Genomic DNA, 24395 nt, shown 5'->3' with positions numbered 1-24395 from the left:
TCAAACCTTTAATCACACTTAAGCCTGTGTGTCCCGCGTGCTGGGTGTCCCGGAGCATGCATTGCAGTGGGAATTCGCTGCTATTTCTCAGCCGTCTGTGAGTTTTTTCAATTCCTTCTCCACATCTTCCACAAAAGCTGGGAAATTCTGATCCATAAGGCACAAGCGAATGAAGGGCCCCAGCTCCTGCGCGCGCCACGCTGAATGCCGGTACGCAAGGGGGAGCTCAAACGTCTTTTTCAGCACAGACTGCCAAAGTTAAACAACAAAACAAAACAAAAAACCATCAAGGTGTTGCGCCAGTCTTGGACATAAAAGGTAACATTCCACAGGTTTTGTAACCATGCCGCTCCGTCAGAGCTTTCGGCATTTAATAGAGACGCATCTGCCTTGTTAGTAATGCTGACTGAATACTTACTATCACATATGATTTCGGTATGTAATTTTTTCTCTGCTGGCTACCTTTGCTGCCAATACAGCTTTCATGCAACTTTGAGTTCCTCTGCAGTTATTTCAAGCAGAAATGCCTGTTTCCTGGCTAAGGCGGCTTCGCGGGGAAGGTCCGTTCTGCCTAAGAGAAAGGATCCTGTATGGAGCCTGTGTACTGCCACCTGAACCGTGTAAGGATAGCCAAGAACGTGGTTCTAAGCTCTTAATTTAGCAAGATGTCTTTTAGAAGTAAATTATGGGGCTTTTTAAGAGTTAAAACAGCCTTTTCATGCCCATTTAACCCCTTCCCCGGCTTCTTCCCTTAGTGGTGGGCAAAACTGTGTGCATTGTGTCCCTTTTCAGTGTGGCAGCAGAGAGGAAGATGTACGAGGTCCCGTGACAGCCCTGACGCCCCCAGCACCCATAGGCAATGCCGCTATCATCCATTAGGTGCCCTGGAGAACCGCACGGGTCTCATGGACCGGTAGGTTATTGGGCAGTGCTCTCCGTGCTGCTGTTCCTGTGACAACACGCTGAAGCGGCTCCATTAAAACTTTCTCGTGGCAGGCTGCCCGCTTTCCTGCTGGATGTCGGCCGCGTTAAAAGGAACGGGAACTTCACAGTTCAAAGGCCCCGCTGCAGCCAGGGCTGCTGCTCAGTGTGAACCGCGTTATTATGCTACGCGTTAATTACTTGAGTGTTTGTACCAATTTTTTTCCACTGTTTGGGCTGCAAATGTTCTATAGACCTCACCGCCCACTCAGCCTTTAACTTTCTCTACCCGTCTGTCATTAAAGCTGCATCAGTTACGGATGCTTTTTGGATACTTTGCAGGGGGAGAGCAGAGGGAAAGGAAATCACTGCAGCAGCGCTTTTGTGATGAGTGAGGTAGGTATGACGCGCAGAGGTGATCCAAGGTGAATGGCGTCATTGCTAGTTAGGCTGGATCTGGCTTTAGAAAAAACCTTCACAGGCCTACTCGGGCCTTTTTTTTTGATGCACCGATGTGAGAGGTGCAGGCAAAACCAAGCTTTTCCATCTGGGAAAGGCAGGATTGTTGTTGAGCTCAGTCAGGCCTGAGCTTCTGCTGCTTCAACCTGAAAGGGTGTAAGACAGCTGGCAGAGGGCCCGGGCACGCTGACAGCCAGGGCACAGCTGTGCTTCACTTGTGAGGAGGAAAATAAAACATCCACCTTTAACATTTTTGCTAATCTTAACTGTTGGTTCACATGGCGGTGTTGCTCTTTTCCTGGGTCATGCCGCAGTCTTGACTGGAGAAAAATGTCTTTAAACACAAAGTGAAGACTGTGGAGTGTCTTTAAAAAAAAAAAAAACCAAACCTGGAAGAAAATGCTTGAAACCAGTGCTTCTGCTAGCTTCCTGAAGGGGTGGAAATGGGGACTCGCAGAGCACCAGCTGCAAAGGGTTTGTTTCTGAAGTGCAAGTGGGGAAAAGAAGTTCAGGCCTGAGCCACCTTTGTATGGCAAGCCCGAGGGCCAGGGCACCGGAGACCCCAGCTCAGGGCAGCTGGGTTTCAGCTGATGAAGAAGTAGAGGGGCAAGTAGAAGAGGAGGCAGGAAACTACCACACCAAGGAGTGTCTGTGCCAGGGAGTTGGTTTGTAATTCAAGTGAGAGATGGATCGGTGGGTAGAGCAAATACAGGCCTCGCCAGCAGCAAGCTTTGCGCAGAAGCAGGTACCATGCCCTTGCCTTATACAGGGACCAAAAAATAGCAGGTTTTAGAAACTAAGTTCTTTTATCATGTTGCTGTTAATTTACATTTCCTACTATTGCCTCATAAAGCAGAAACTGGTCACGAAAAATACAGCTGCTGAAGGCAAAGTGCCTTGTTTGATCACTCCTGCTTGTTGATGCACTCTGGTTGCGTTGTACAAGGACAGTTAACAAAAGCGCTGGGAAGGAAACAGCAGGGAGCGTAATACAGCGCTCCCCACTGCGAGGAGGGTACAGGGAGCTCTGCTTTCTGAAAACAGGTGTTTAACGGGCTTTGGATGACAGATTTGTAATCGGGAGCGTAGGAACTGTCCCCTGTACCACTGATGGGAAGAAACACCGCCTTCATCATCCTGTCACTACAGAAAGTCGGGTAAGACAGACCCGCTGGGAACCCACAGAAGCAGCCGCACAAAACCAAGAGGTTGGGAAGAGGAGTTTTCTCCCCAGTCATCTGGTTCTGTACAGTCCCAAACTCACAGTAAACGAGTAACAAACTGCCCATTATTTTTAAACACAGCTTTACCCTGGACTTCTGAGTTAAACTGTCGATTGAATGATGGGATCTTTTGCTGTGGGTCAAAGGTGATTGGTGTTTTCAGACTTAAGTGATGACTGCAGAAGTCATTTCTGCAGTCAGATTGCCAAAGCCATTTATTTGGATGAGACCTCCGGGTATTTGTTTGCTGGCAGTGCGTGCTTCATTCTTATGCAAATGGGGTAATTAAATACCTGGGTTTGAGCTTACTTCCTAGCTCCAGATCATTACACAAGATCCTGTGGTTTTGTTGGTAGAGATGATGGCATCCTGATGTTCAGTGAAGACATTTACCGGGCGTTAAAAGCATAGGAGACAGCTTGCTCTCTCGCCATGCACGACAGATTTAGTTACAGGATCTAAATATTAGATTTGATTATATTTTTTTTTTACCTGCGCTAGCTGGGTTACAGATCTTCTTTCTCCAAGGCTGACGCAGGAATCTGCGAGAAGTTCATCTGGCTAGAAAATATCAAATGCAAATAAGGGCTTGTTACCAAGCAGAGTGTGGGTATGTGCAAGAAGGGAAGTCGTTCCGTTTTTAGAGATATGGGGAAGGGAATGTGCTCAGCTACCTTATGCGGTAAAAAGGCATCTTTTTATGGAACCTGAATGCACATCTGCTCAAGTCTTTAAAAATGAAAGACATGAAATAATGGGCCTGTAGTTAAAACTGTCATGTCTAAACTAAGATTACTTTTAAACTACTTACTGGAAGTCACTTTAAAAAATGCAGTGTGTGAACGCTCACCAGGAGCAGTTTTCCTTCCCGTGGGTCACATCACTGAAAAACATGGCTTAAATTGTCAATTGTATTTTCTGAGCCAGGTTTTCAGTCTTAACTTCTGGAGCACCAACATGATCGGGAAACGAGCAAAGCCTAAAGTATAGGTAATCTGCTTAAAAGAACAAACAAATCTTGAGTATCAGCTGTTGAAGGACTCCTATGTGCCTTCATGGAAATGGTGTGAGTTCAATTAGTGATATTTTATTTCCCCCCCCTGCACTTTCTCTAACAAATGTCATTCCACTGTCCAGCAGAGTAGGACTTTCCTAGTCCTATCATGGAAATGAGGCAGCTGAAAACTTTGATGTTTCTTTTCAGGCCTCAGTCTCGGTCCCAATACTTTTATCACGTTACCCAAGAGCTATCCAGGCTAAGTTAACTGCAGGGCTGTTTTTTTAGAGCTGGTAAATGTGATCCTCTGGATAACCAAGAGAGCATATATTTAAGAATTAGTCGCCCTCAGAAACACTATCTGCCTTTGCACCGTTTCCATTTACCTTACATCTTTGTCTTGGCGAGGGGAAACATTCTGTTCCTCCCCCAAAATTGCTTTTACATGTGTCAGGTTAAGCTCAAATAGATACAATTGCATATTTACAATTACTAACACTGCAAACAGGAGTAGGTAGTAAATGCCAAAAGGAGAACACAATTCCTGGTTATTTAAAAGACTCTTATCATTTTTCTTACCCTGTGTAATTTATTGGAAAATCTGCCAGGTGGTTCCCAGCAGTCTTAGCTGAAATCCACACAGATGAAATTGTAGACATGTTTTTTTGATAACTATTGAGCTCTCATCCTCTGCCCCTGCTCCTGTTTATTAAATCTCAGCAGAAAGCATCCGAGTCTTCCAGCAAACCATACTACCATCTGATTGGGAATTGGTAAATAACGCTTGCCTGTAGCATTTGCAGCCACTTCTTTTTAACAGTCAGTGCCTGCCTAGGTTTGCCTGAGCCCTGCATCAATTGTTCTCATCATCTCCAGGCTCCCTAGCTAAGGAAGAGTTCAAAACCCAGAGCAAAGCTTTTTTCTTCCCTCCACCTATAAATCTCATTCCATAAAACTGCTAATATGATCACATGAAATATGTATATTAATTTTGGCTATTAGTGACCTCAACGAGGGCATCTGATTGCTCTGAGATATGTTACAATACGCTTGAGGAGCCAGAACCACATTTTTGAGCATTGTTCTGTTAACTTTTTTTGAGGTACACTAAGAGAATGGGAAGACGACAGCCAGCTTCAGCGGCTGACTTCCCAAATAACTCTAGCCCTGTTCAATAACTAGGTTTCCCTGCACGTAAACTGAAGTTTGGGTTTCCCAAATTCTCTTTTGTATAGATGGTCTCACAGTTGCAAGAAACTTTCTTCAGAAGTAAAATTTGTCATTTACAATCTAACACTAATAGTTGATTAATTTTCTATTTTTCTGTTGATATGTTCTTGCTTTCTTACTGTATGCCGTACTGATGCATTTTGTTCAGTGTCCTTCACTTGATGTTCACCAGTAGCCAGCTGATCCAGACTGTGGTAGAGCTTCTGGCTTTGTTCATCAGGTACTTCAACCGGTACGTACTCCGCAAGTTTCTGAACGCAACTGCAGCAGTGTTCCAGCGTCTGTTCCTTTGAATCTCCACCAAACTGAACACGAAACATGCGGCTTTCATTCTGCTCAGAAACCAAAGAGAAATGAAATTAACTGTCAATCCCCTCAAACTATTTTGATTTAATTGAATTCCTATTTGTTATAGTTAGGAAAAAGGTGATTAATTTTTGGATCGCTGCACCAACTTAAATGCAAAGTTTTCCCTGCTGTATCTTCATTTATCCCAGCAGCTAAACCACAGGAGTGTGATTCCCAGTTTGAAAACTAGTTAAAAAGCCCAAGGAAATGGTAAGTGAACAGGGCCACTTGTGAACGAATTGAAAGGTCCAGCCAAGTGAACAAACTTTGCCCCGACAACAGTTTTTCACAAGTATAGCAGGGAAATTCAGTTCTTATCCATAAGGATATGCCAACTCTGAACAGTTATTTGTGACCAAAACCGAAATGACACTAAAGTAAGCGTATGTCAACTTTGAAATCTAAACTAAAAGTTCTGGGAACTGTATGTTCCATTTAGGATTTATGTTACTGTCTGCATCAGACCCAGCCTTACCTACCTACCTGGTCTGCCTGTGCGTAGCTAAATATACAAATTCAGTTTGGCACTCCAACTGAATGCTGCTGCTCCTTGAGTAGATGCTAACACAGTTGATTAGGAGTGCAAGAAACTCAAATGCATTATGTCAGTGAAATAATACTAAAAATAAAAAAAAAAAACCCACCTGGCTAGAACTGACCCCCAGTATAGGTTGTTGGGCTGCACCATAATAGATATTTTTTAAGTACATGAGGTCCAGCAAACTGCCCTGAAAATGGAGGGCTGGAGAGTCTGTCGTGCATGATAAGCCTGTCCGAAGCACATTCAGCTGATGGAAGGCAGGTACGTACCGAATGCTCTTGTTCAGGGTCTGAATTAAGGGGACTTTCAGTTTGATGTTGGAATTTCAAATTTAAAGCACAGTTAAATTATTAGAAAAGAAGCAAGTTTTCCTTGGACCGATGTAGCTCATTTGAGTCTTCATCTTTCTGAGATTTCAATGTCAAAACTGTTTTTTTAATGACTAGGCACACTGCTAGAGTGCTGATTACACAAATACAAGGACATCTTTCACTTTCAAGATTTTTGTCTTAAAGATGAGCCAGCTCTTCATGACAGCCTGTATGTTTACATGCATGTTATTTTAAGACACTTGTATTGCATAAAATGATTTTTAGGACATTGTAAGCATAAAAGCTTGTCTCAGTGCCTTTTATAGGGAAGAAACGTCAAAATAATTCAAACCGTAGCCCTCATTTTACCAGTGCCCAGTTACGTTTCCTCTAATTAACTAAGATGTCAACTTAACTGGGTCAGCTTCACGTAACCGAGAACTGATTCGTGGATATGCCAGACAGGTGAGTTCTCGTTAAAATGACAGAAAGGTAACTCGCATCTTAATTTGAATTCCTTTTGGAGACTTTCAAAGAACACTTGTTTTAGTTACCCCTACAGTCCCTATATACATTTTCAGTCTGAGCTATCTGTATTGCCCTCTGCTTTTTCATAAGGAATGTTAAATAATTAGGACTGCAGTTTATAAGCACCGATAGACTTTGTAAATTACACATTTTTCCTGTATGGAAAGAGAGAGAGCACTCAAATTCAGCTAAGATGATGTCAAGTTTTAGCATAAACCGAGTACTGGGCAGTAGTACCTGAGCCATACAAAAGCTGAAATATTAAAGAACCTTGAGGTCACTTGGATCATCAAATTTGCACCTCCTCCCTTGCCGGGGCTGGGCTCAATGAAAACAGTATGAAGGGAAATCACGTACTACAAGAATATTAAGAACATTTATTCTTGCTACTACTTACAGATCGTTTCATATAACAAAGTTTTTATACACAGAGGCACATCAAAGACTAATGTGAGATAAGTGATTACTAGAGATGGAGCCGTATAAAGGGCAGTGACAGCCAAGCAGCTGGTTCTTTCAGCAAAGTGTAAGACACAAGCGTGCATCGGACAGGTACGGCTTCAGAATTAGACACTCGTGTACTGCACTGAATAAAATTGCCACTAGCATAGCTGAGTTTCAATAGTGATCTGCGACAGGTACCTTCTCTACGTGTCTTTTTCCTTTAAGTATATAGCACTAAGCTTCTCAAAATATAGTTTAGAAACTCATTCTGCTAGCTGAAAATCCGCAATGCCCCGTTAAAGTAATATTTATAAGGAAATCAGTACGTTTTGCTATAAATGCAATACTAATGACTTACAAAAAAGCATCAGTTAACATTCGCTCAGTTTCTTCTGAAGTACATGATCCCCGTGATTAACCTCCATGTTTCTTTAACATGGATTATTCTATAATTGCAAAGAAGGTAACATGCAGCAAAAAAGGCAAGCACAGGAAAGAAAGAAAATAACTGAAACCAGTAAAGCAAGGAAATAAGAGCACAAGGTAAATCAGAAATGATAGCGTAATGTTTAATTGTGCGTGTCCCTTAGTTGCCCTGTGCACTCAGATATAGGAACTGGGTTTTGAAAACCTAGCTCGCTTTCCTCTGCTTCAATGGCTTCTCCTTGACTCCTTCCTTCCTTAGGTCTACCAGGGTTGAGACATAACCCCTTACATGGTGTGGCTGGCTTTCTGAATGTTTTAAAATATTTTTGAAGATTAGCCCGGAAGCTATATACACTGACAGCATTTAAAGGATCACTTCAGCTACTATTTAGCATACGAAGTGGAGAAACTGTATGATAGGACCACTGCAGAGCCACTAAATCCAGTTTAACTAATTTATGGTAAGTAAACATGTAGAGGCACCAAATTAATTTAAGACTATGTTAATATTCCTCCTCTTCTGAACTGTCCCTCAGAGCTTTTGTTCAAGCCTCAAAGCGATTGTGATGTTGATTTTATGTTTCTTGTGAGATGCAGCAGAAATCCCTTAATGCTGTGCTGGGCAGCGGGTTCTGTTAACTGTAAAGGAAACTGATAATCTACCGATTCATCAGAACTAATTACTGCAACAGCTCGATAGTCTTCTTCAGTGATACTCCATATTTTGTAAGAATCTGACAAAAATCAGAGAGCAAAGGTGTTTTGGTTTCAGGCAAGCATAACCCATGAATTTAAAACAGTTCAAGATACTTGCTTACGCAGTTCCTAGTGCCACCATTAGACTAGGCTTATTCTGAAACAAGATGAGTCCTTATATTTAAATAATGTTTATTATGCCTCACATCTACTTTTATCCTGCAATTAGCAAGGCATTCTCTCCTCTGCAAACCAGATTCTTTGGTTTGTAACATCCTGTAAAGAAATACCTATGTCTTTCATAAAAGAAATCGGATAATAGATCAAAATACAACTGAAGAGGAATTTTTACAGTTTTCAGCTACTCTGGATATTGATATTATCTGCAATCACAATAGCCCAGTCTGTATCAGAGTTCCTGTCAGGGGAGAATGACAGAACAGCTCAGGATACCTGAGATGGTTTTATGCCTTACTAGTTTTGTGAACTGCGCCAAGAGTTAAAACAAGGGGCTCATCCTCTTTTTCCAGAATTCCTGTTTCTACCTTAGAGATGAATTCTCTTGTTAAGCAGAGATAGTTAAACTGGAGTCAGCTGTTTCTGCTGAAACAACAAAGCCTAAGAAAGCATCAAGGGAGAAGGGAGAGGTCTTATTTCGAAACAGGCTTTGTTTCTGAAAAACCAGGTGAGTGCTTAGTGTAGATGAGTAAGAAACTTCTTGGGGTTTATCTAAGAACCGAAACACTGAGATTTATACTTAAGTTGGTAACAAGCAAGTGCCATTTAATTATTTAAAGGCTATCCAACCATTTTTCATGAGATCTGAGGAGAAGACCAGAAATCTAGGTCCCCTTCATTGCCCTTCAATACCAAATGCCTGAATCACCAGCCTGCCACTACTCTGCCAGGTGTCAGGGGCCACAAAATGGCCAAATAATTGTTTGCTTAGATATTTGCTTGCCGAAGTGAAGTATGACTCATAGGTAGCATGCTTCTGTACATGCAAGAGAATCGCTTCATCTTTTTAATTGTTAGCCACGGCAGATGGATTCGAAAATAAACATCAGTCTAGCTGTTTTAGTAGCTAACTCTCAGAAAGCAGTCTAAAAGACTTGAATATTAGCAGTTACAAAAGACATTAAGGTGATTCAATCCATTGTTTAATATCTAGAGTGAAAACCAACCCCTTTTAATTTATGTAGGCAATTTACAGTATCTCAGAACTTCTGGTTTAATTTATGCAGTATTAAGAAATCTTATACAGAAGTGTGTTAGCTATTGAAATATTAAAAGCAACTCAACTTACCTTTGACTGTGCACAAAGCAGCAGGCAGTCTGCTCTTCTTACTATCTTTAACCACTTGTGGGAATCAATTAATGAAAAGCCTTCCTGAAATAAAGCAGAACACAAAATACTTGCACAGCACACACGCAACACTCAGAAGTACACACAAGTTATGTAATTTAATCCCCGATGAAGATTTGTTATCTGCTTATGTGCATCTTTTCTATCTGTCAAACAATTGCTTATATGTAGTTTTTACCACACTAGGAATTAAATGTAAATCTGTAGCTCCAGTGACACCACTATTGCAAAGTACATTCTAATTTCCATATATGATTTCCATTTATATCGGTGCACGTTAGGAAAGTCTCTATGAAATGCGTAACAAACCAGCTGCATCAGAGCACTTTAAATTCTTCCGCATCCCATGAAGTTGCCCGAGAGGGCAGCAGAGGGCAGGCAAACCTGAAGAATGGGACAGCAGCTGGTTTATCGAAGGCCCAGAGAGGCATTTTCTCCAGATGGAATTGAGGTAAACAAGCAGCAGCTTCGATAACTTGATAAAGATGTTTTTATATACTCCAGTTGTGTTAACTGTCAGTCTCTTCAAACAAGACAGACTGCTCAGAATTCTGTGAAAATACCCCTGAAAACTGAAAACATGATATAAAAATAGCAAGGCAATGGACTGTGTCTCCCCAGGTACTTCCCACAGACTGCCACATAGTCATTAGTTAGTCTAATGACCAACTTGGGGGTGGGGGGGAACACAAATTTAAGGGCAGGAAAGAAATTACCAACCTGTTTTATCTGAACTCATAACGCTTTCAATGACTGTGGCTTTTTGCACAAGCTGCTTTTTATAGGCCTCCAAAGGGTCAAGAACCACAAGTCACGTCCATCCTGGACCACCAGCAGTGTGTTTTTGCCAGTTACTATCCATCTTACGCAGGTCCAGGCTGGGAAACCATCTGCCATTCTATTTTGATACAAGAAGCCACCTTGGTAAGACACTGCCCTCTTAGTGTGCTGGCACTGGCTTTATAGTCTCATACAGCAATTGCACGTAGATTTTTTAACTGAACTTTTACGAGAGGGAACGTCTAGGAAGCACTGAAGAGTTGAACCAAAGGCAAACTGGGTCACAGACACGCAGCTGATCAGACACCTGCTATGACAGACTCCCGCGTGTACGATGGCATGCAAGTATCATTCCCAAAAGGTCTGGGGTCAGAGGGAGAAAATAATTTCCCCCTGCACTGCAGAAACAGGGGGTGACAACAGGTAAGATGGGCCAGTCACGTGCAGAGTGTCTGTCCGCACTCAAAATGTCTTAAGGTAGGAGTTGCTGGAGTACGAAAGGCCTCAAGAATAGGAAGTCCTCACTTTGTGCCTGATGCTCTTACAGGAATTAGTAAAGGAATCTGGATCCTAAGAGGGACAAACTGCAAATGATAGACTTTGCAACAGAAAATGGTATCTTTCTTGGCAAGTGCGTGTTCTCTGGCGATACTACATGATGCAATTAGCCTGCTGAAGCAGCGGAGCAGGAGGCTGGGTCCAGCACACGTACAGACAGACTCCTCTTGGATGTCACATAGCAGGAAGTCTCTGAAGGTCAGTTTGTCACATAGTCTGAATTCACACGTGAGGCAGTAAAGGAAGCCTGTGAAATACCCTTTACTCCTCTGTACACCTGGCATTTTGGCACCCCTGGGTTTGGGGGGTGCAGTTTTGTCTTGTGTATCAAAAGAGACTTGAAGTTTGGGATGTGGACATTAAAGTTGGGGGGGCGGATAAAGGAGGGGGAGAAGATACTAAGAAGAATGCTTGAGGAACAAGAGGAGATTAGTAGGTTAAGAAAAGAACGAGCACTGTTAGAACATTTCTAGAATAATGAATAGCACTTCTCATGCCATATTATCAATTGCATGGTAGAATATATTACTTTGAAATTTGGCTACAGGCATCCATAGCTGTGCAGAGTTTGGCCCCAAAATATTGTTTAAGGCTGAAAATGGAAAAGCATCAGCAAGTTACGCTAGCGACTGTGCGCAGCAGAAAGTTATGTCAGAAGTCAAGAAATTTCAGTCATGTCAACATCACGGAAATAGCGAGCAGCGTCTGCAACAGCAAAAAAATCCACATTAATTGTGCATGTGTACTGCAAAGAGGTCTTAGTACATGGCTGTACAAAATACACAAATGCAGATTTGTTTTGTGTACACGAGGAGTACTTTAGAGGAGACGTGGAGTGACATCCATCCACGATGCTTATCAGCTTGTGCTGCCACAGTTGCTAGAAGGGATCCACTGAAGAAGTAAGCAAAGAAAACCGAATTGAAGTTAGAGGAGTAAGGTACGGCCAGCTGCATTCAAGAAGGGAAACAACTGGTTGCAGAAAACATACATAGTGCAGAAAAGTTTGAATGGGGCAACGGATGGGCTCTCAAGTCAGAACAGAGAGAAAGATGGAGTATGTAGAACTGGAATATATAAAGCAGAAAAAATATTTTAAACTGTCCCTACCAGAAAGGGTATATTCTTGATGTTTCTACAAATAATCTGAAAGTAACTGTTCTCACTGTTTGGGGTGAATTTATATTTATTTTTGTGGAATAACCACAAACGAACATAAGGTGGATTTCCTCTCGGCACAAAGACTTATTTCTCTTATTTAAAGTTGTAAATGTTGGACATCTTTTAACATACTTACATTGAGGGGAATATCCATACCTTCTCAAAACACACAGGCCAGTTCAGAACTGCTCATTCTGGATAGGCAGCCAGGCTGAGTCCTGGACAACCAGGACATGATTTGTGTTGCAGTATGACAGCTGCCTGTGCTTACACGCATAGTGCTTCCTGCCACAGGGAATTTCTCCACCGCCACTTGGTCTTCCTCCGACTCCACTACCAAGCCCCAAAATGCTGTTAGTGAAGCAAATCCAGGATCTCCTGCTTTCACGAGGCCACTTTAACTTGTGGCCACTTCTGCTTACTCTGTTAATTCCAAACAGTGACTGTTTTTAATACACACCAACTGTGTTTATTTAAATATAGCTGTTCCCACATTAAGTCTATTTTTATAGTGTTTTTCCTTTCACTGTAAGATGTAGGTTGAACAAATGTTGTCTCCTTAAAATAATAGCTGGTTTCAAAGAAATCATAAAAGGCAGCCAATGTTTAACTTTCCTACCAACTATTTTATTGATGTTTCCCAGGTTGTCATCCTTTTATATGTCCCGTTTCTGAGGTAAAGCAAGCTGGAAAAAAAACAGCATTTAGAATTTTTATTTATGTACTCCTAATTATTCAATTCCAACCCCAAAATTTGATTAAATGAAATGTCATTTACTTCAAGTTTAATTAACTGAAGAACAACGCAGAAAGTATTTCCTTTCCTCTTGCACCTTTGGTTGATTGTATATTGCCAAGCAGAAACAAATAACTAAGAATAGCTAAACCAAATAGAAAAACTCAGCGCAGTACTTGAGCAGTACAAACCAGACCTGATTTGGCACAAGCAAGCTACCTGAAAAAGGAGAGGGAATGTTTTAGAGAAACTCAGGTCTGCAGAACTCCATCGTTAAATGGTTTACATCAGTAATTATCATTACAGTCAGGATCCTCTGGATTTTCCTCAGTTCTAAGCAGTAAATAAGCCTGATTTTGCACTGTGTTGAGCTCTACTCTGTTCCTCGTGGCTTTTCCATGTTACCTTAGTCAGCACAGGCTGACAATTAAGACAAAAAAAGATTCTTCTTAACAGTAACAATTCTCTCTTTTGTTCAACAATGAAATAGTTATGAGTCTGCATATGAAGTTAGGTAAATGAATTCAGAGCAACAAGAAGGAAGACTATAATACATCTGTCCCTTGTTCCATCGCTTGAAGTCGAGAGGATCTCTGCCAACATCCAGGAGCTACGTGTGGGGTAGGTCCTGGAAACTGCATGGCACTGTATTGAGATTGTAATCCATTTGTGCCTTTCTAGACATAATGAATTGACTCTAAAGCTGCTCTGGATGTACGCACTGACAAAGAAAAAAAGTAGTAGTCCCTGCAGATTGCTGCTGCCACCACGCTGACAGAAATACAGATAACAAAGCAGCTGTGGTCAGTGTTCCCCTTGAGCAGGCACCATCCATAGGTGCTTTACGTTCAGAGTTGGGCACTGCTGAGCAGTTATCAGGCATGAGCAGAGACAGATGGCAGTAGAAGACTATCTGGAATATAGACAAAAAGGCAACTTGGAACTGGGCAGGAACATAAGGCCTCAAATGTCTACAATTTGAAGAGATAAATGGCAGCGCTTTCTTAAGTTTGATCATTAACGGTCAATCATGCATATACTCCTTATGTCATTCTCCCGGATGATACTTGTAAGTATCATCTTGTAAGAACACTGTATTAAAGGAAAACAGTTTCATACATCTCTGACAAGAATCAAAGTCTCTCAGAGGGAGGTCCTTGAAAGGAATTAAGCTGAAGCAGAAAACAAAGCAAGACATTTCCCAAACATTTTGGTAGCAGGCAAGATGTGACCACACCTTATACGAGGCCACAAAGCCAATGCTGGTCCAGCCTTACAGCCATCTAGTCTGTCATTAATTTGGAAATACTTTTGTTCTGATTTTACATTTCAGTGTTCAAAAAGCTGCTGGATAATGAGGCCTGTGATCTATGTTGGAAGGTATTGCGTGTTATTTATGAGTATATTTATTATTGTTTCATCTAGAAACCCCGTGGTGCTAAGCAACATACGAACACAGGAACAGATTATGTTAGATTGCAAGGCCTTTAGGCAACCCTATCAACTAAAAATTAGTATATATTTAAGAAGTGTTATTTGTGTAACAGTTCAGCTATGCTGGCTTGCATCAATTAGTTTGGATTCACTCATTCATGAGACAGATGTTTTCAAACGAAACAACAGCTTAGGAAGAAAAACTTTCTTTTTGCAACAAACAATATATACTCTGCCCTTAAATTACAACCAATATTAAAAAAGACAAACAAAACCCCAGAATGCCACACACACAGACACACGTTCTCCAGTTTTGGCTGCCACTTATGCAAATACTCATGAAATGCAAATAAAACAGTTTGTGCTCAGAGTTCACAGTTCAGAATGAATGTATGCATTGCATAATGTAATGGATGATGGAGTCAGCTGGGTATCCCACAGACTGGGAATGTGCATTTGCAAGAAATGATGAGTTCAGCATGAGATCAAAGGAATTTTATTGTATTAATTAATATCTCAGTGCACAGCTGCCAGAGTGGTCCTGTCTGATAGCTGAAGCAAGATGGCAGAAGAGAAAAGCTAAAGGCCTCAGACAACGTTCCGCTTGCACCATTCTGATTCAGGCTGCGCAGCACCATGGTACACAATTCCCCAGAAAACAGAGCCATCTTCTACTCGCAAAGGCCACGCTCAGTTCCCAGGGAGGCACCTGTGACAGTTCCTTAATCCGATCATTTGCCAAAGTAAGCTACCAAGACACAACTGGGGAGCAAAACGAGCACATGATGCCTTTGGAGGGCAAAAGAAGAGATTTGGGAAAACACTCTTCTGGGGAACAGTGAGATGCGCCCCACCTGCAAGCTCATGCCACGCTGCACAAAACCAGCAGGGATGGCTTCAACATCCTGCTGTTTTCCCCGGATGGAGAGAGGCACTGTCCTGTTTCTGTGTCGTCCTATCCAGAACTCCACTCCAGGGGTCTACGCACCACAATGAGGACGTAAGGTACAGTGAGAAATCTTTTCAGAAATAATATTTGCTATTTAAATTTGAAGTCTGATTTGTTAAGTTACAAATACCAAATTTTTGACATCTAATATACTAAGCACTATCATTACTTGAGATTTATACCGAGTAACACCTTGCTTATTCTTAGAAGTGACTAATTTGGCAAGAAAGACATGGTAGTATTATTTCTATGTATCTACACACATGGTTAATACATTCAGTAAAAGTCTGCAACAGAATAGAAACGTTGTAGTTGAGAAGAATGTTATTAAGCATTATCTCAAGAGACAGTAAAAATAAGGATGTGAGAGCAGTCTGAAAAAGCTTGTAAATTACATTCAAGTATTACACTGAACACTAAAGCAGAGGCAAAACTGAGATGCTAAGTAAAATCTGAAAACATGTTCACAAGCATTTGCTTGAAACTTGACATATATGCAAGCATTTATTGATAATCTATATCTGAAAAATACCAATTTTTAATTCATTGCCTTTCCAAAAGAGAATTTACTTTTTAAATTAGAAAACTGATGATTCTATAAAAAATTGAAAGTCTTCATTAACCACTGTAGAATAAAAATGTAATTCCAGCTTAAAGTTAGATGCTGGGAAAATTAGACTTTGAATATAATTCCAACCAAGTCTTCATTATTACCTTGAAACGCACCTAGAAGTAAAAATTTTTCTTACTTGTATCTTTCTTCAAGATCTTAATAAGGCCAAATACATTAGTTTTTATTCCTGCAGTATGAGCTGTCTTGAAAACTGAGTCGAGAGTAGGAGTGTCAGCGTGACAAAAAAAATAATCCCCAAACATGACAACTTGTAGAGTGGGTAAAGCAGAAAGCTGTCCCTGCAAAAATTCCCAAGCTATGTGCTAGTATCCAAATGTGTCATGTATAGCATCGTTGGGAAGATAAGAGCACAGTAGAAACCATGTGCTGTATATAATTAGATCTTAGCATAAGCATTAGCCATCAGAAACAGACCTGCAGAATATACAATAGAAAGTTGAAAGAGGTGAAAGGACAAAAAAAAAATAAAAATAAATCCAAGGCAGACAGACAGCAAGCTAACTGGAATAAGGAATAAGAGGATGTTAAGCTCACCATTATCTTTTTGCATGCAATTTTTTAACGCCCAATCTCTTAGAAGCCGGATCTTAAATCTTGCTATTAAGCTTGTTTGTTTGTGGAAAAGAACACATCAGGGTTGAACTCATTAAACAGAGTGCTCTGTCTCTACAGAGGCAGGAAAGCTAAATGAAGTAGCAAATACAGGACACGCGCAGCCACCATGCCCAAAGGACTCAGCAACCGATGAATATCTTCTGCCAAAGTGCAAAGTGTTGGGTGCAGGAGCCCGTGCTGCCAGGTGCCAGCTCTCTAGAAAAAGCTCCCCGAGATGGGTACGAACTGCCGCCCCTTGAATGAGTGAATAGCAAAGATAAACCCCTAACTCTAGACAAACCTTGATATTTCATAGTGAGAACGTGAATATTTTTTTTTTCCCCTTAAACTACACTTTAGAACAGCAATGCTTGACCAGGGACCTAGAGAGGTGAGCTGGATCCTCATGGGTTTAGCTGGCTAAAGCTATTCAGGGCATCCCATTGATAAGTCAAGTAAAGTAATTTCATCTTTAATTCCTGATACAAAATACATACTTCCCTTGATCAATACCATACGTTAAACTCTGACTTTAGGGTAAATACATTTGATTTATCACTGCTCTTTAAAAACTTTTCTAATAGTTGGGTTTAGAAGAACTGAGGCAAGAGAAAAGTAAAGAACAGAACCCCTTAAAACTCTTTCCTGCTGCCAATCACCAATACATAATCATTACACAACAGGAATGTATCATTATATCAAACATAAATGGGGAAGCTAATGCAGAAACATATTCAGCTTGTCCAAAACTATCACGTCAACTGCACATATTGAAATAAACAAACCAAAATTGACATTTTTGGACTGTTTTTGAACTGAATTTTGAGTTGTGGTGCTGAGTAAGTCAATAAAACAGATTCCTTCTACTCTTTCAAACAGCAATCGTAGAACCTTTGATAAAAAAGCCAGCCTCCCCTGAGCTTTGCAACATACTACCACCAAGCAACATTAGCAACCTGCTCACTTCCCTAGGTTTTCGTCAAATGTCCTCATTTATTGCACAGGGACCTTGGTCTACCCAAGGCACCGTTGTGAATATAATCTCAAAAATTTGGTGCTTATGTTTCAGGCACTGCAAAGAGAGCATCAAGAACATCAGAACGTCGGCTGAATGCTCGACTAATTAATGAGTTAGAATCTACTGTATCCTAAGCACTGTTAGCTTATTAGAAGTCATGAGGGGACGAGGAGGGCACTAAGGACATTTAGTCTACACTTTGAAAGATCAGGTCACAAATCAATTACTCTGGATTAATTTTATCCTATTAAATAAGTCCTCTTCACAATTTCAATTTGTTTAATTTGTAGGATATTAAGAATTCTACCACTGGAATTAATTGCACTGAATAAAACACCAAAATGTAATTTTCATGATGTGTTGATTTGAAGGAGGCAGAGGAAATAAGAGTTGTGGTAAACAGAACATGATGTATCTTGAGAGTATGGCCAGAAATTGACAGAGATGCTGTTAAGATATTCCTGTTAAAATTCCATTATCTACAGTATGCAAGAATGAGATTTTTCTACCGTAAAATATGCAGTCTGTTAGGCAACACTGAGCAAAACCAGGTCCTAAAAATATGTAATTTGATTCCAAATGATGAACTTTGTTTAAAAAAAAACAACAAACAAAAACCCAAACCAAAACACCCTTTGATTTGCATTACACATTAGGGATTTTTATGTTCCATGCTCTGAAGTTCCATTTACCTCCTCTTCATTCCATTTGGCTGATCACAAGAAGGACATTGTGTTTTAAAAGGAAAGCAGTTGGCTCCTTCTTAAGATATTTTTAAGTATGTATCTGGCAGTGTCATTAAAGAATGTTTAAAGTGATCCTGAACACCTACCCATTCCCCAAAAGTTTACCCATTAAAATAAATAATTTGTTTTCTTTGAGCAATGGATGGAAACACTGAACATGTCAACAATTATTTGTTGTAGTAGCATGGAAGTACTTTAATGACCGGTTCTGGAGCATTCTCAGATACTGTAAGCAATTGCTTCAAACCTATGGCACCTCACCATATAGCAGTGTACGAAGGACAAGGTATTCACTATGCCTTTTAGAAGGTTTAGATGTGCTGAGGTGTGAAGGTTTACATGGTTTAGAAGTGCTGAGACTCGGTGCATCAATTGTAGCATTCCTTTGGGAGAAGAAAATGGTATTTCAACTTCCACTAGTGAAAAGACCGCTAGAGGGGAATTCATTAAATAGTCTACTATTTTATTGCTCATGAAAGCAGTTCTGTAGTCTTTTGTATGTATTAAAAAAAAATTAGTTGTTAGGATATGTAAATATTTTACTGCTATTTATTGCTATTTATATAAATGTTGTTCTTAGAAACAGACCACAGAAGAGTCATAGTCTCACTTGGCTCTAAATAGCTAGCATTCTTTAAGGAAAAGAAAAGGTTTCTTATCACTTCTGCTTTAAGAAAGTAATTGAAAAAAGAATAAGAGAATACATAAATACATCCATCATAGAGAAAATATTTTTATAGCAAGTCAGGAACACTTGAATATTCTTCCTAGAATGGATCGTGTTAATCCAACCATTGATGAAATAAAGATTTCCATTTCTACACAACCCTTTTCACCTCAGTTCTGTGCAAATGGAGCTGATCAGCACCGAGTTCAGGCAAACACCACCGTTCACTGCCGAAGAACGAAAAAAGGAAAGTTCTATGTGAAACAGAAAGCAGACCAAGTCTGGAAGTTCACACTTTTCAGTATGTGACTTTGATTTTTTGCTGGACTGTTTAAAAAAGCATCCACCCACAGTAATATCTGCATAATACAGAGGATTTCTGCTCTATCATTGCTGCTGTAGTGAAAAAAAAAGAGCTAAAAACATTCACCACTGAATGAATTCTTGAATTTAGTTAGCAGTTCAGTTCATTCTTTGATTACTGTTAGAGTAGAAAAAAACCCCATTATTATTAATCCACAGAAATGTTATAAAAATACAATATAGTTATTCAAGTTGAGAAGGAAACGGTGTCCCTGCAACACAGATCTCGTGCCTCTCGTGTTCCTATGCAGAGGTACAAGATATAAAGGTACGATAATTGTTCCCTGTTCTCTCAAAACCAGGAGGCTGTAGTACATCAAAAGGTCTGAAATGTAGGGATTAGAAGACAGATCAAAAGACTAGACATCAGCAACTCAAAGGATGCAACTATGAAGCAACAAACAGTTCCGTAAGTACATCAGAGAGACTTTCAATGCAAGTAAGGCAGCACGTACGTGTTGAATGCCTTGGCGATAAAAAGGAAATACTCAGTAGCCCAGGCCAGCAAGTAGAAATCAGCATACATAGTAAAAACACAAGCTGAATTATTCCAACAATTGCAGCATTCTATCAAACTTGATACATTCCCTCTGGAGCAGAAAGTTGTGCATTTATCCTCTGTGACAAAATGTCCATTATAATGGAACCCCAGTGAGAGGATTTGGTCTGTGACAGATTCGAAAGAACTATATGTACTTAGTGGTGCAAAGCCTGTTTAAATATTGTGACAGGTTTCTGACAACTCCTGAGAGCTGGAGACTAGAGGGAGATAGAACCAGTGAGATTAACCACTTCCACAGTCCGATTATTTCTACAGCAGTAACATAAGACTGCAGAGTATTGCAACTTTTTTTTGTTATATGGCACCTCGATAGAGTTGGCAAAATTTCACCAGTGGCCTGTGCAGTTCCGGCTAGCTTTGAGCAGTAGGCTCATTTAAGCTGCTCCTGCTGTCCAGATCCTGTTGTCAACAGGTCTTAGAAGACTTCTCTCCAAAGATGGTGGTGCAAACTGTCCTTGGACAATGATACTGAGTTTCTAGCGTCCCTGGCTGCTACTTGAAGAAAGCCATTCAGAGATCCAGTAACAGTCATACTTACTTTGGTATCAATGCTGTTATCAGCTACTGGCCAACAGCATCACTGCCTGCGCTGTCTTTTTTCAGCACAATCTCTCTGCATCACCTTTCTGTTTGATGATAGTGGCTGCTTTACTAAAGAGATTCCACAGACCGTTCTCCAAAGACTGAAAAAATACCTGTAGATTGGGATTGTTCCGGGAAGAAGAATTTTATCACTCCATATCAGTCTTGCATAGTGTTGGGAAAAGGGATGCATTTCTGGGAGGGCATGAGTTTAAGGAATAAGCCTCCGCAGTAAAGCTAAGCCAGAAGTGCTGGACCAAATCCCTTGTAAACAGGAAATCTAACACAGTTCTGAAGATGCCTGCCCATGTTGAGGACTAGCAGATTGGGTATTTGCTAGGTTTTTCAGCGAGTCAAATATGCTCAAGAGAAGCAGAGGGAGGACTGCAACTGTTCCGATCTCTGAGAAATATAAATAATAAGGCACATTGTACCAATACATTGCACAGTAGGTTAGTTCTGTATGCACAGAACACACCTGCATCATGATCCCAATTACATGAACTCAAAGAAGTCTACCCAAAAGAATTGACAATCGGGTTTTAAAATGCATGACACCAGCTTTGTGTATCTTTTCTCTAAATCTTAATAAAATGTTGTTGGTATTGGCCTTAAGGTTGGTATAGAAGCATTGCCAAAATAAATGGGTTTTGTTTTTTGAAAAAAAAAAAAAGAGCAACTTTTTTTTTTTCCTTTTAAATTCTCAGTGTTAGGTATCAGTCACGTTTACCAAGCACGTCTCTTCCACCTCTATTCCGCACTATTAGGCTGTGATCATTACTGCAGTATCTTAGTGTCTCTTAGAAGCTGAATCAGACCTGACAGACCTCAGAAATTCCTCATCTGGCACTTCAAGGAAGGCAGCTGCCTGAAAGCTTCACTAGCCACTAAACCCAAGAGCTGCAAGAAAGTGCTTTTCTCAGCCAAGTCTTTATAAAGCTTTTCTCATACTTCCCGCACTCATCCCTTATGACAGCACACTTTATCTGCCCATTGTTACTTGCCAGATTCAGTCTTTGCCAGACAGTCTTTGAAGAGCTAGTTTGTCTGTGCCTTTTTTTTTTTTTTTTTGCTCTTTAGTTAGTCATTAAAACTTACTTTCAGCTAGCCTTTATATGGTTATTTGAAGGACATTCTATAAAGGAATATGAGTCTACTAAACACTTACAGCCATCTCATCAGGATACTGAAAACAGGACCAGCCCCAGGAGAGGTGCATTCTGCACTGATTCATCCCCAGGAGAATTTGGCCAGAGATGGCAGCAAGTCTCATTTCAGTTGTGCTTCTTTTGCCTATCTGGACTTTCAATTACTCCATTCCTTTTTCTTATTCAGCGCAACTCCTGAAATACTTTCCATGTTCCATTTTTACCTTGTCCAAGAACCTTCAACTTGTCCTCACAAAATATGCAAGCCAAACACCATGGTTTGTACAAGGGACATCCAGACTGACAGCTCTCTGCTAACTCATTATCTATTCAATATTCTTAACACACTCACAGGCCAAAAAAAAAATCAAGAGTATCCTTGGTTCTCCTCCTATAATTTCTGTAAGTTTAAGACCTGCTAAGAGGCACAGCAAGAACTAATTTATAAGCTTATACATATTTAAAGCTACAACATCCTCTTATATATTCTGTATTTTAAAAAAAAAAAAAAAGTCTTTGTTATCTTAATACTGCAGCATCTTCTAGTGGCTTGCAATACCTTTCTAATATATTTATCAGTCAATTTCTACTGGTTATCATCACTGAGTATCAGCGATATGCACTGAACACACTCGATTCCACTTTCCAGCACAGGCTTTCTCTGTCATGAGCATCAAACCAACTCCTAGATGGGAGTGTTTCTGTTAACCTCTTTGGTGTCACTGTGAAGTCATTACAGTTTAGTAGCTGGTCATGCTTAACTACAGGCTACAGGAAAATCAGTTGATACAACTTTGAAGTTGCTATTTTGCCTCCATTAGTGCAAGCTGTATGTTAGATCACATCACCCAATGTAGAAAAAAAACATACCCTTTGATAAAACAAATTATCAAAACCAAAATACTAACAGGTCATTGGCAAGAAAATAGGTGGATCATATAGCAAACCTAATAGGAAATTATAGTTATATTTTTATCTATTTCTTAACAGTGTATTTTCTCTGTTTTCTTAGTTAGAAGAGTTGTGAAAATACCCACATATCTTTTGCCATGAGCAACACTGAGTATTACATCTTAATCTAGATTTCTAGAGCCCCAAAAGAAACACTGTTCCTCAGTATGAAATAATGCATTTAGTATTATTCTGATAAACACAGAGAAAAAGCAGGACATGAGAATTTCCATGAGCAAAATAAAATCGGCAGTTTCCTTTCCGTGGGAGAGACCATGAAGTTGAGAAGGGAAATGAAGTTAATACAGATGGTAACATGAAAGGAGAAACATTCTTTATACATGAGAAAAACTTACCAGTACTGTTCGCCCTTGGGAAATAAAAAAATGGCCAGATACAACAATGGTAAGGATAAGATGGCCTGATTCTTCACTTGATTCAAAAACCTTTAAAAAGACAGACAAAATAAAAATCTAGCCCTGCGAGCACAGAATCTACATTTTTCACTTCTAGTGCAAAGTAAGAGGTTTCAAAGGTCGGTGCTAGATGTCAGGTGTATAATTGACCTCTCAGTAATGCAACTTGCCCTCCACTCCCACAAGACAGGAGGCACACTTAATAATTTTTTACTAATTATAACTCCATATACAGATTTAACTACTTTAAACAACCATCTAGACTCTTCCAACTTCATCTGTAGTTTTTAATACCACGGGTCACTGCTGATGAAGGAATAAAATAAAAAGTGTCCCTAACTATCAGATCATTGATGTGTTTACATTAATTCATGAAGCAAAATCTCTCCCGATTCCTCCATTAGCTCTGGACTTGCAAAAAGATACCTGCAAAGGCCTCACTTATTACTGTTTGCTACACAGCGGCCTCCTAGACCCCAGTTACAGCCGAACCAAGCAGCCAGCCCCCCCGCGCCGCCCGTCACCTTCCAGGAGGAGGTGCTTTGCCCTTCATCGTCGCTGTCCGTCGGTGGTAGGAAGCGGCCGTAGCGCTTCAAGGGCCACGTCGTGGCGCTGCCGAGGAGGGAGGTGTCGCCGGCGCCTCCCGGCGCAGAGCGCTGGCCCGCCTCGGAGCTGCGACCACCGCCCGCCACCGCCATCGCTGCACTGAGGGGAGGAGCGTGGCGCCGGCGGCGGCGGGCCAACAGGAGTCGGGCGGGAAGCAGGAGCCAATAGGAGGGAAGAGAGAGCGCGTGGGGGGACTTGTTCACCAATCAGAGGGCAGCCTCCGGGTGTGCCGCTGTGGCGGGGAGAGAAGAGCGGAGCCCGGGGCACGCGCAGCCGCCATTTTGTGGGGGGTCAGGGAGTGCTGTGAGGGCTCCGCGGCGCGAAGGAAGGCGGTGGTGTAGCCGCCCCGGGGCTGTTGTTGCGTACAGTGAAATGCCTGTGGAACCCGACCACCATGGCAGCATGCATCTCTCTTCAGGTGAAATATGTCTAAGTCCTTGTAGAAAAGCCATCCTAAACTCTCAAAGTTGCCTTTTCATTTCTTGGTGTAAGGTGCTGTGCTCACTTCACAGAGCTCCCAAGAGTGCTTTTGTGGTACCAGAAGTGGGATCTGTGTTAAATGTTAAAAAGCAGTTCTCTTTTCAGTGGGTGTTGCATGCTGTTAGCCAGCCCAGGTTTGTGCAGCGGGATTAATAAATTGAAATTGCACCCCTCTCCCTTTCCATTTGGCTTCCTCTCTGTTAATAGGTTGCTCCTAGAATTACGTAATACTACACTTTCTCTAGAAATAGAGTGATGGTGAAATGACTCATAATAAGACTGCACTTAGGCGTTCCATTTATAGTACTTATCTTGGGCCATTAACAATAAAAACATGTGCATTAGCCAGCCAAGGTCACTGAGGGGGCATGGAAGAGCCAGGTACCGTTTAGGAAGATGTGCTTGAGAGTCCACTGACCTGGATGGGCTTAAGGGTGCCGGTGACTGCTAGCCACTGCTAAACCATCTGTGTGCTTGAGGGTACGGTGCCAGTAGCTTTAATCCCAGTTTTGAGCATTGC

At 41.0% G+C, this 24395-nt stretch overlaps 1 protein-coding gene across 1 annotated transcript; it reads right to left on the bottom strand.

Moving 5' to 3' along the window:
* Positions 1–87: 87 nt before the first annotated feature.
* On the bottom strand, positions 88–23487 carry REC114 (REC114 meiotic recombination protein). The gene is made up of 6 exons (XM_009895579.1): positions 23314–23487; positions 22730–22819; positions 9431–9514; positions 4950–5165; positions 3096–3164; positions 88–249 (listed from the first exon to the last, which is right to left on the bottom strand). The coding sequence occupies exons 1-6, from the start codon at positions 23485–23487 to the stop codon at positions 88–90; spliced, it is 795 nt and encodes a 264-aa protein (XP_009893881.1).
* Positions 23488–24395: the final 908 nt, after the last annotated feature.

The sequence above is a fragment of the Charadrius vociferus genome, unplaced genomic scaffold (genome assembly GCF_000708025.1).
Source record: "Charadrius vociferus isolate BGI_N301 unplaced genomic scaffold, ASM70802v2 scaffold132, whole genome shotgun sequence".
Taxonomy (NCBI): Eukaryota; Metazoa; Chordata; class Aves; order Charadriiformes; family Charadriidae; genus Charadrius; species Charadrius vociferus.
Note: the sequence above shows the minus strand (reverse complement) of the source record. Positions and strands in the feature narration are given on the sequence as shown.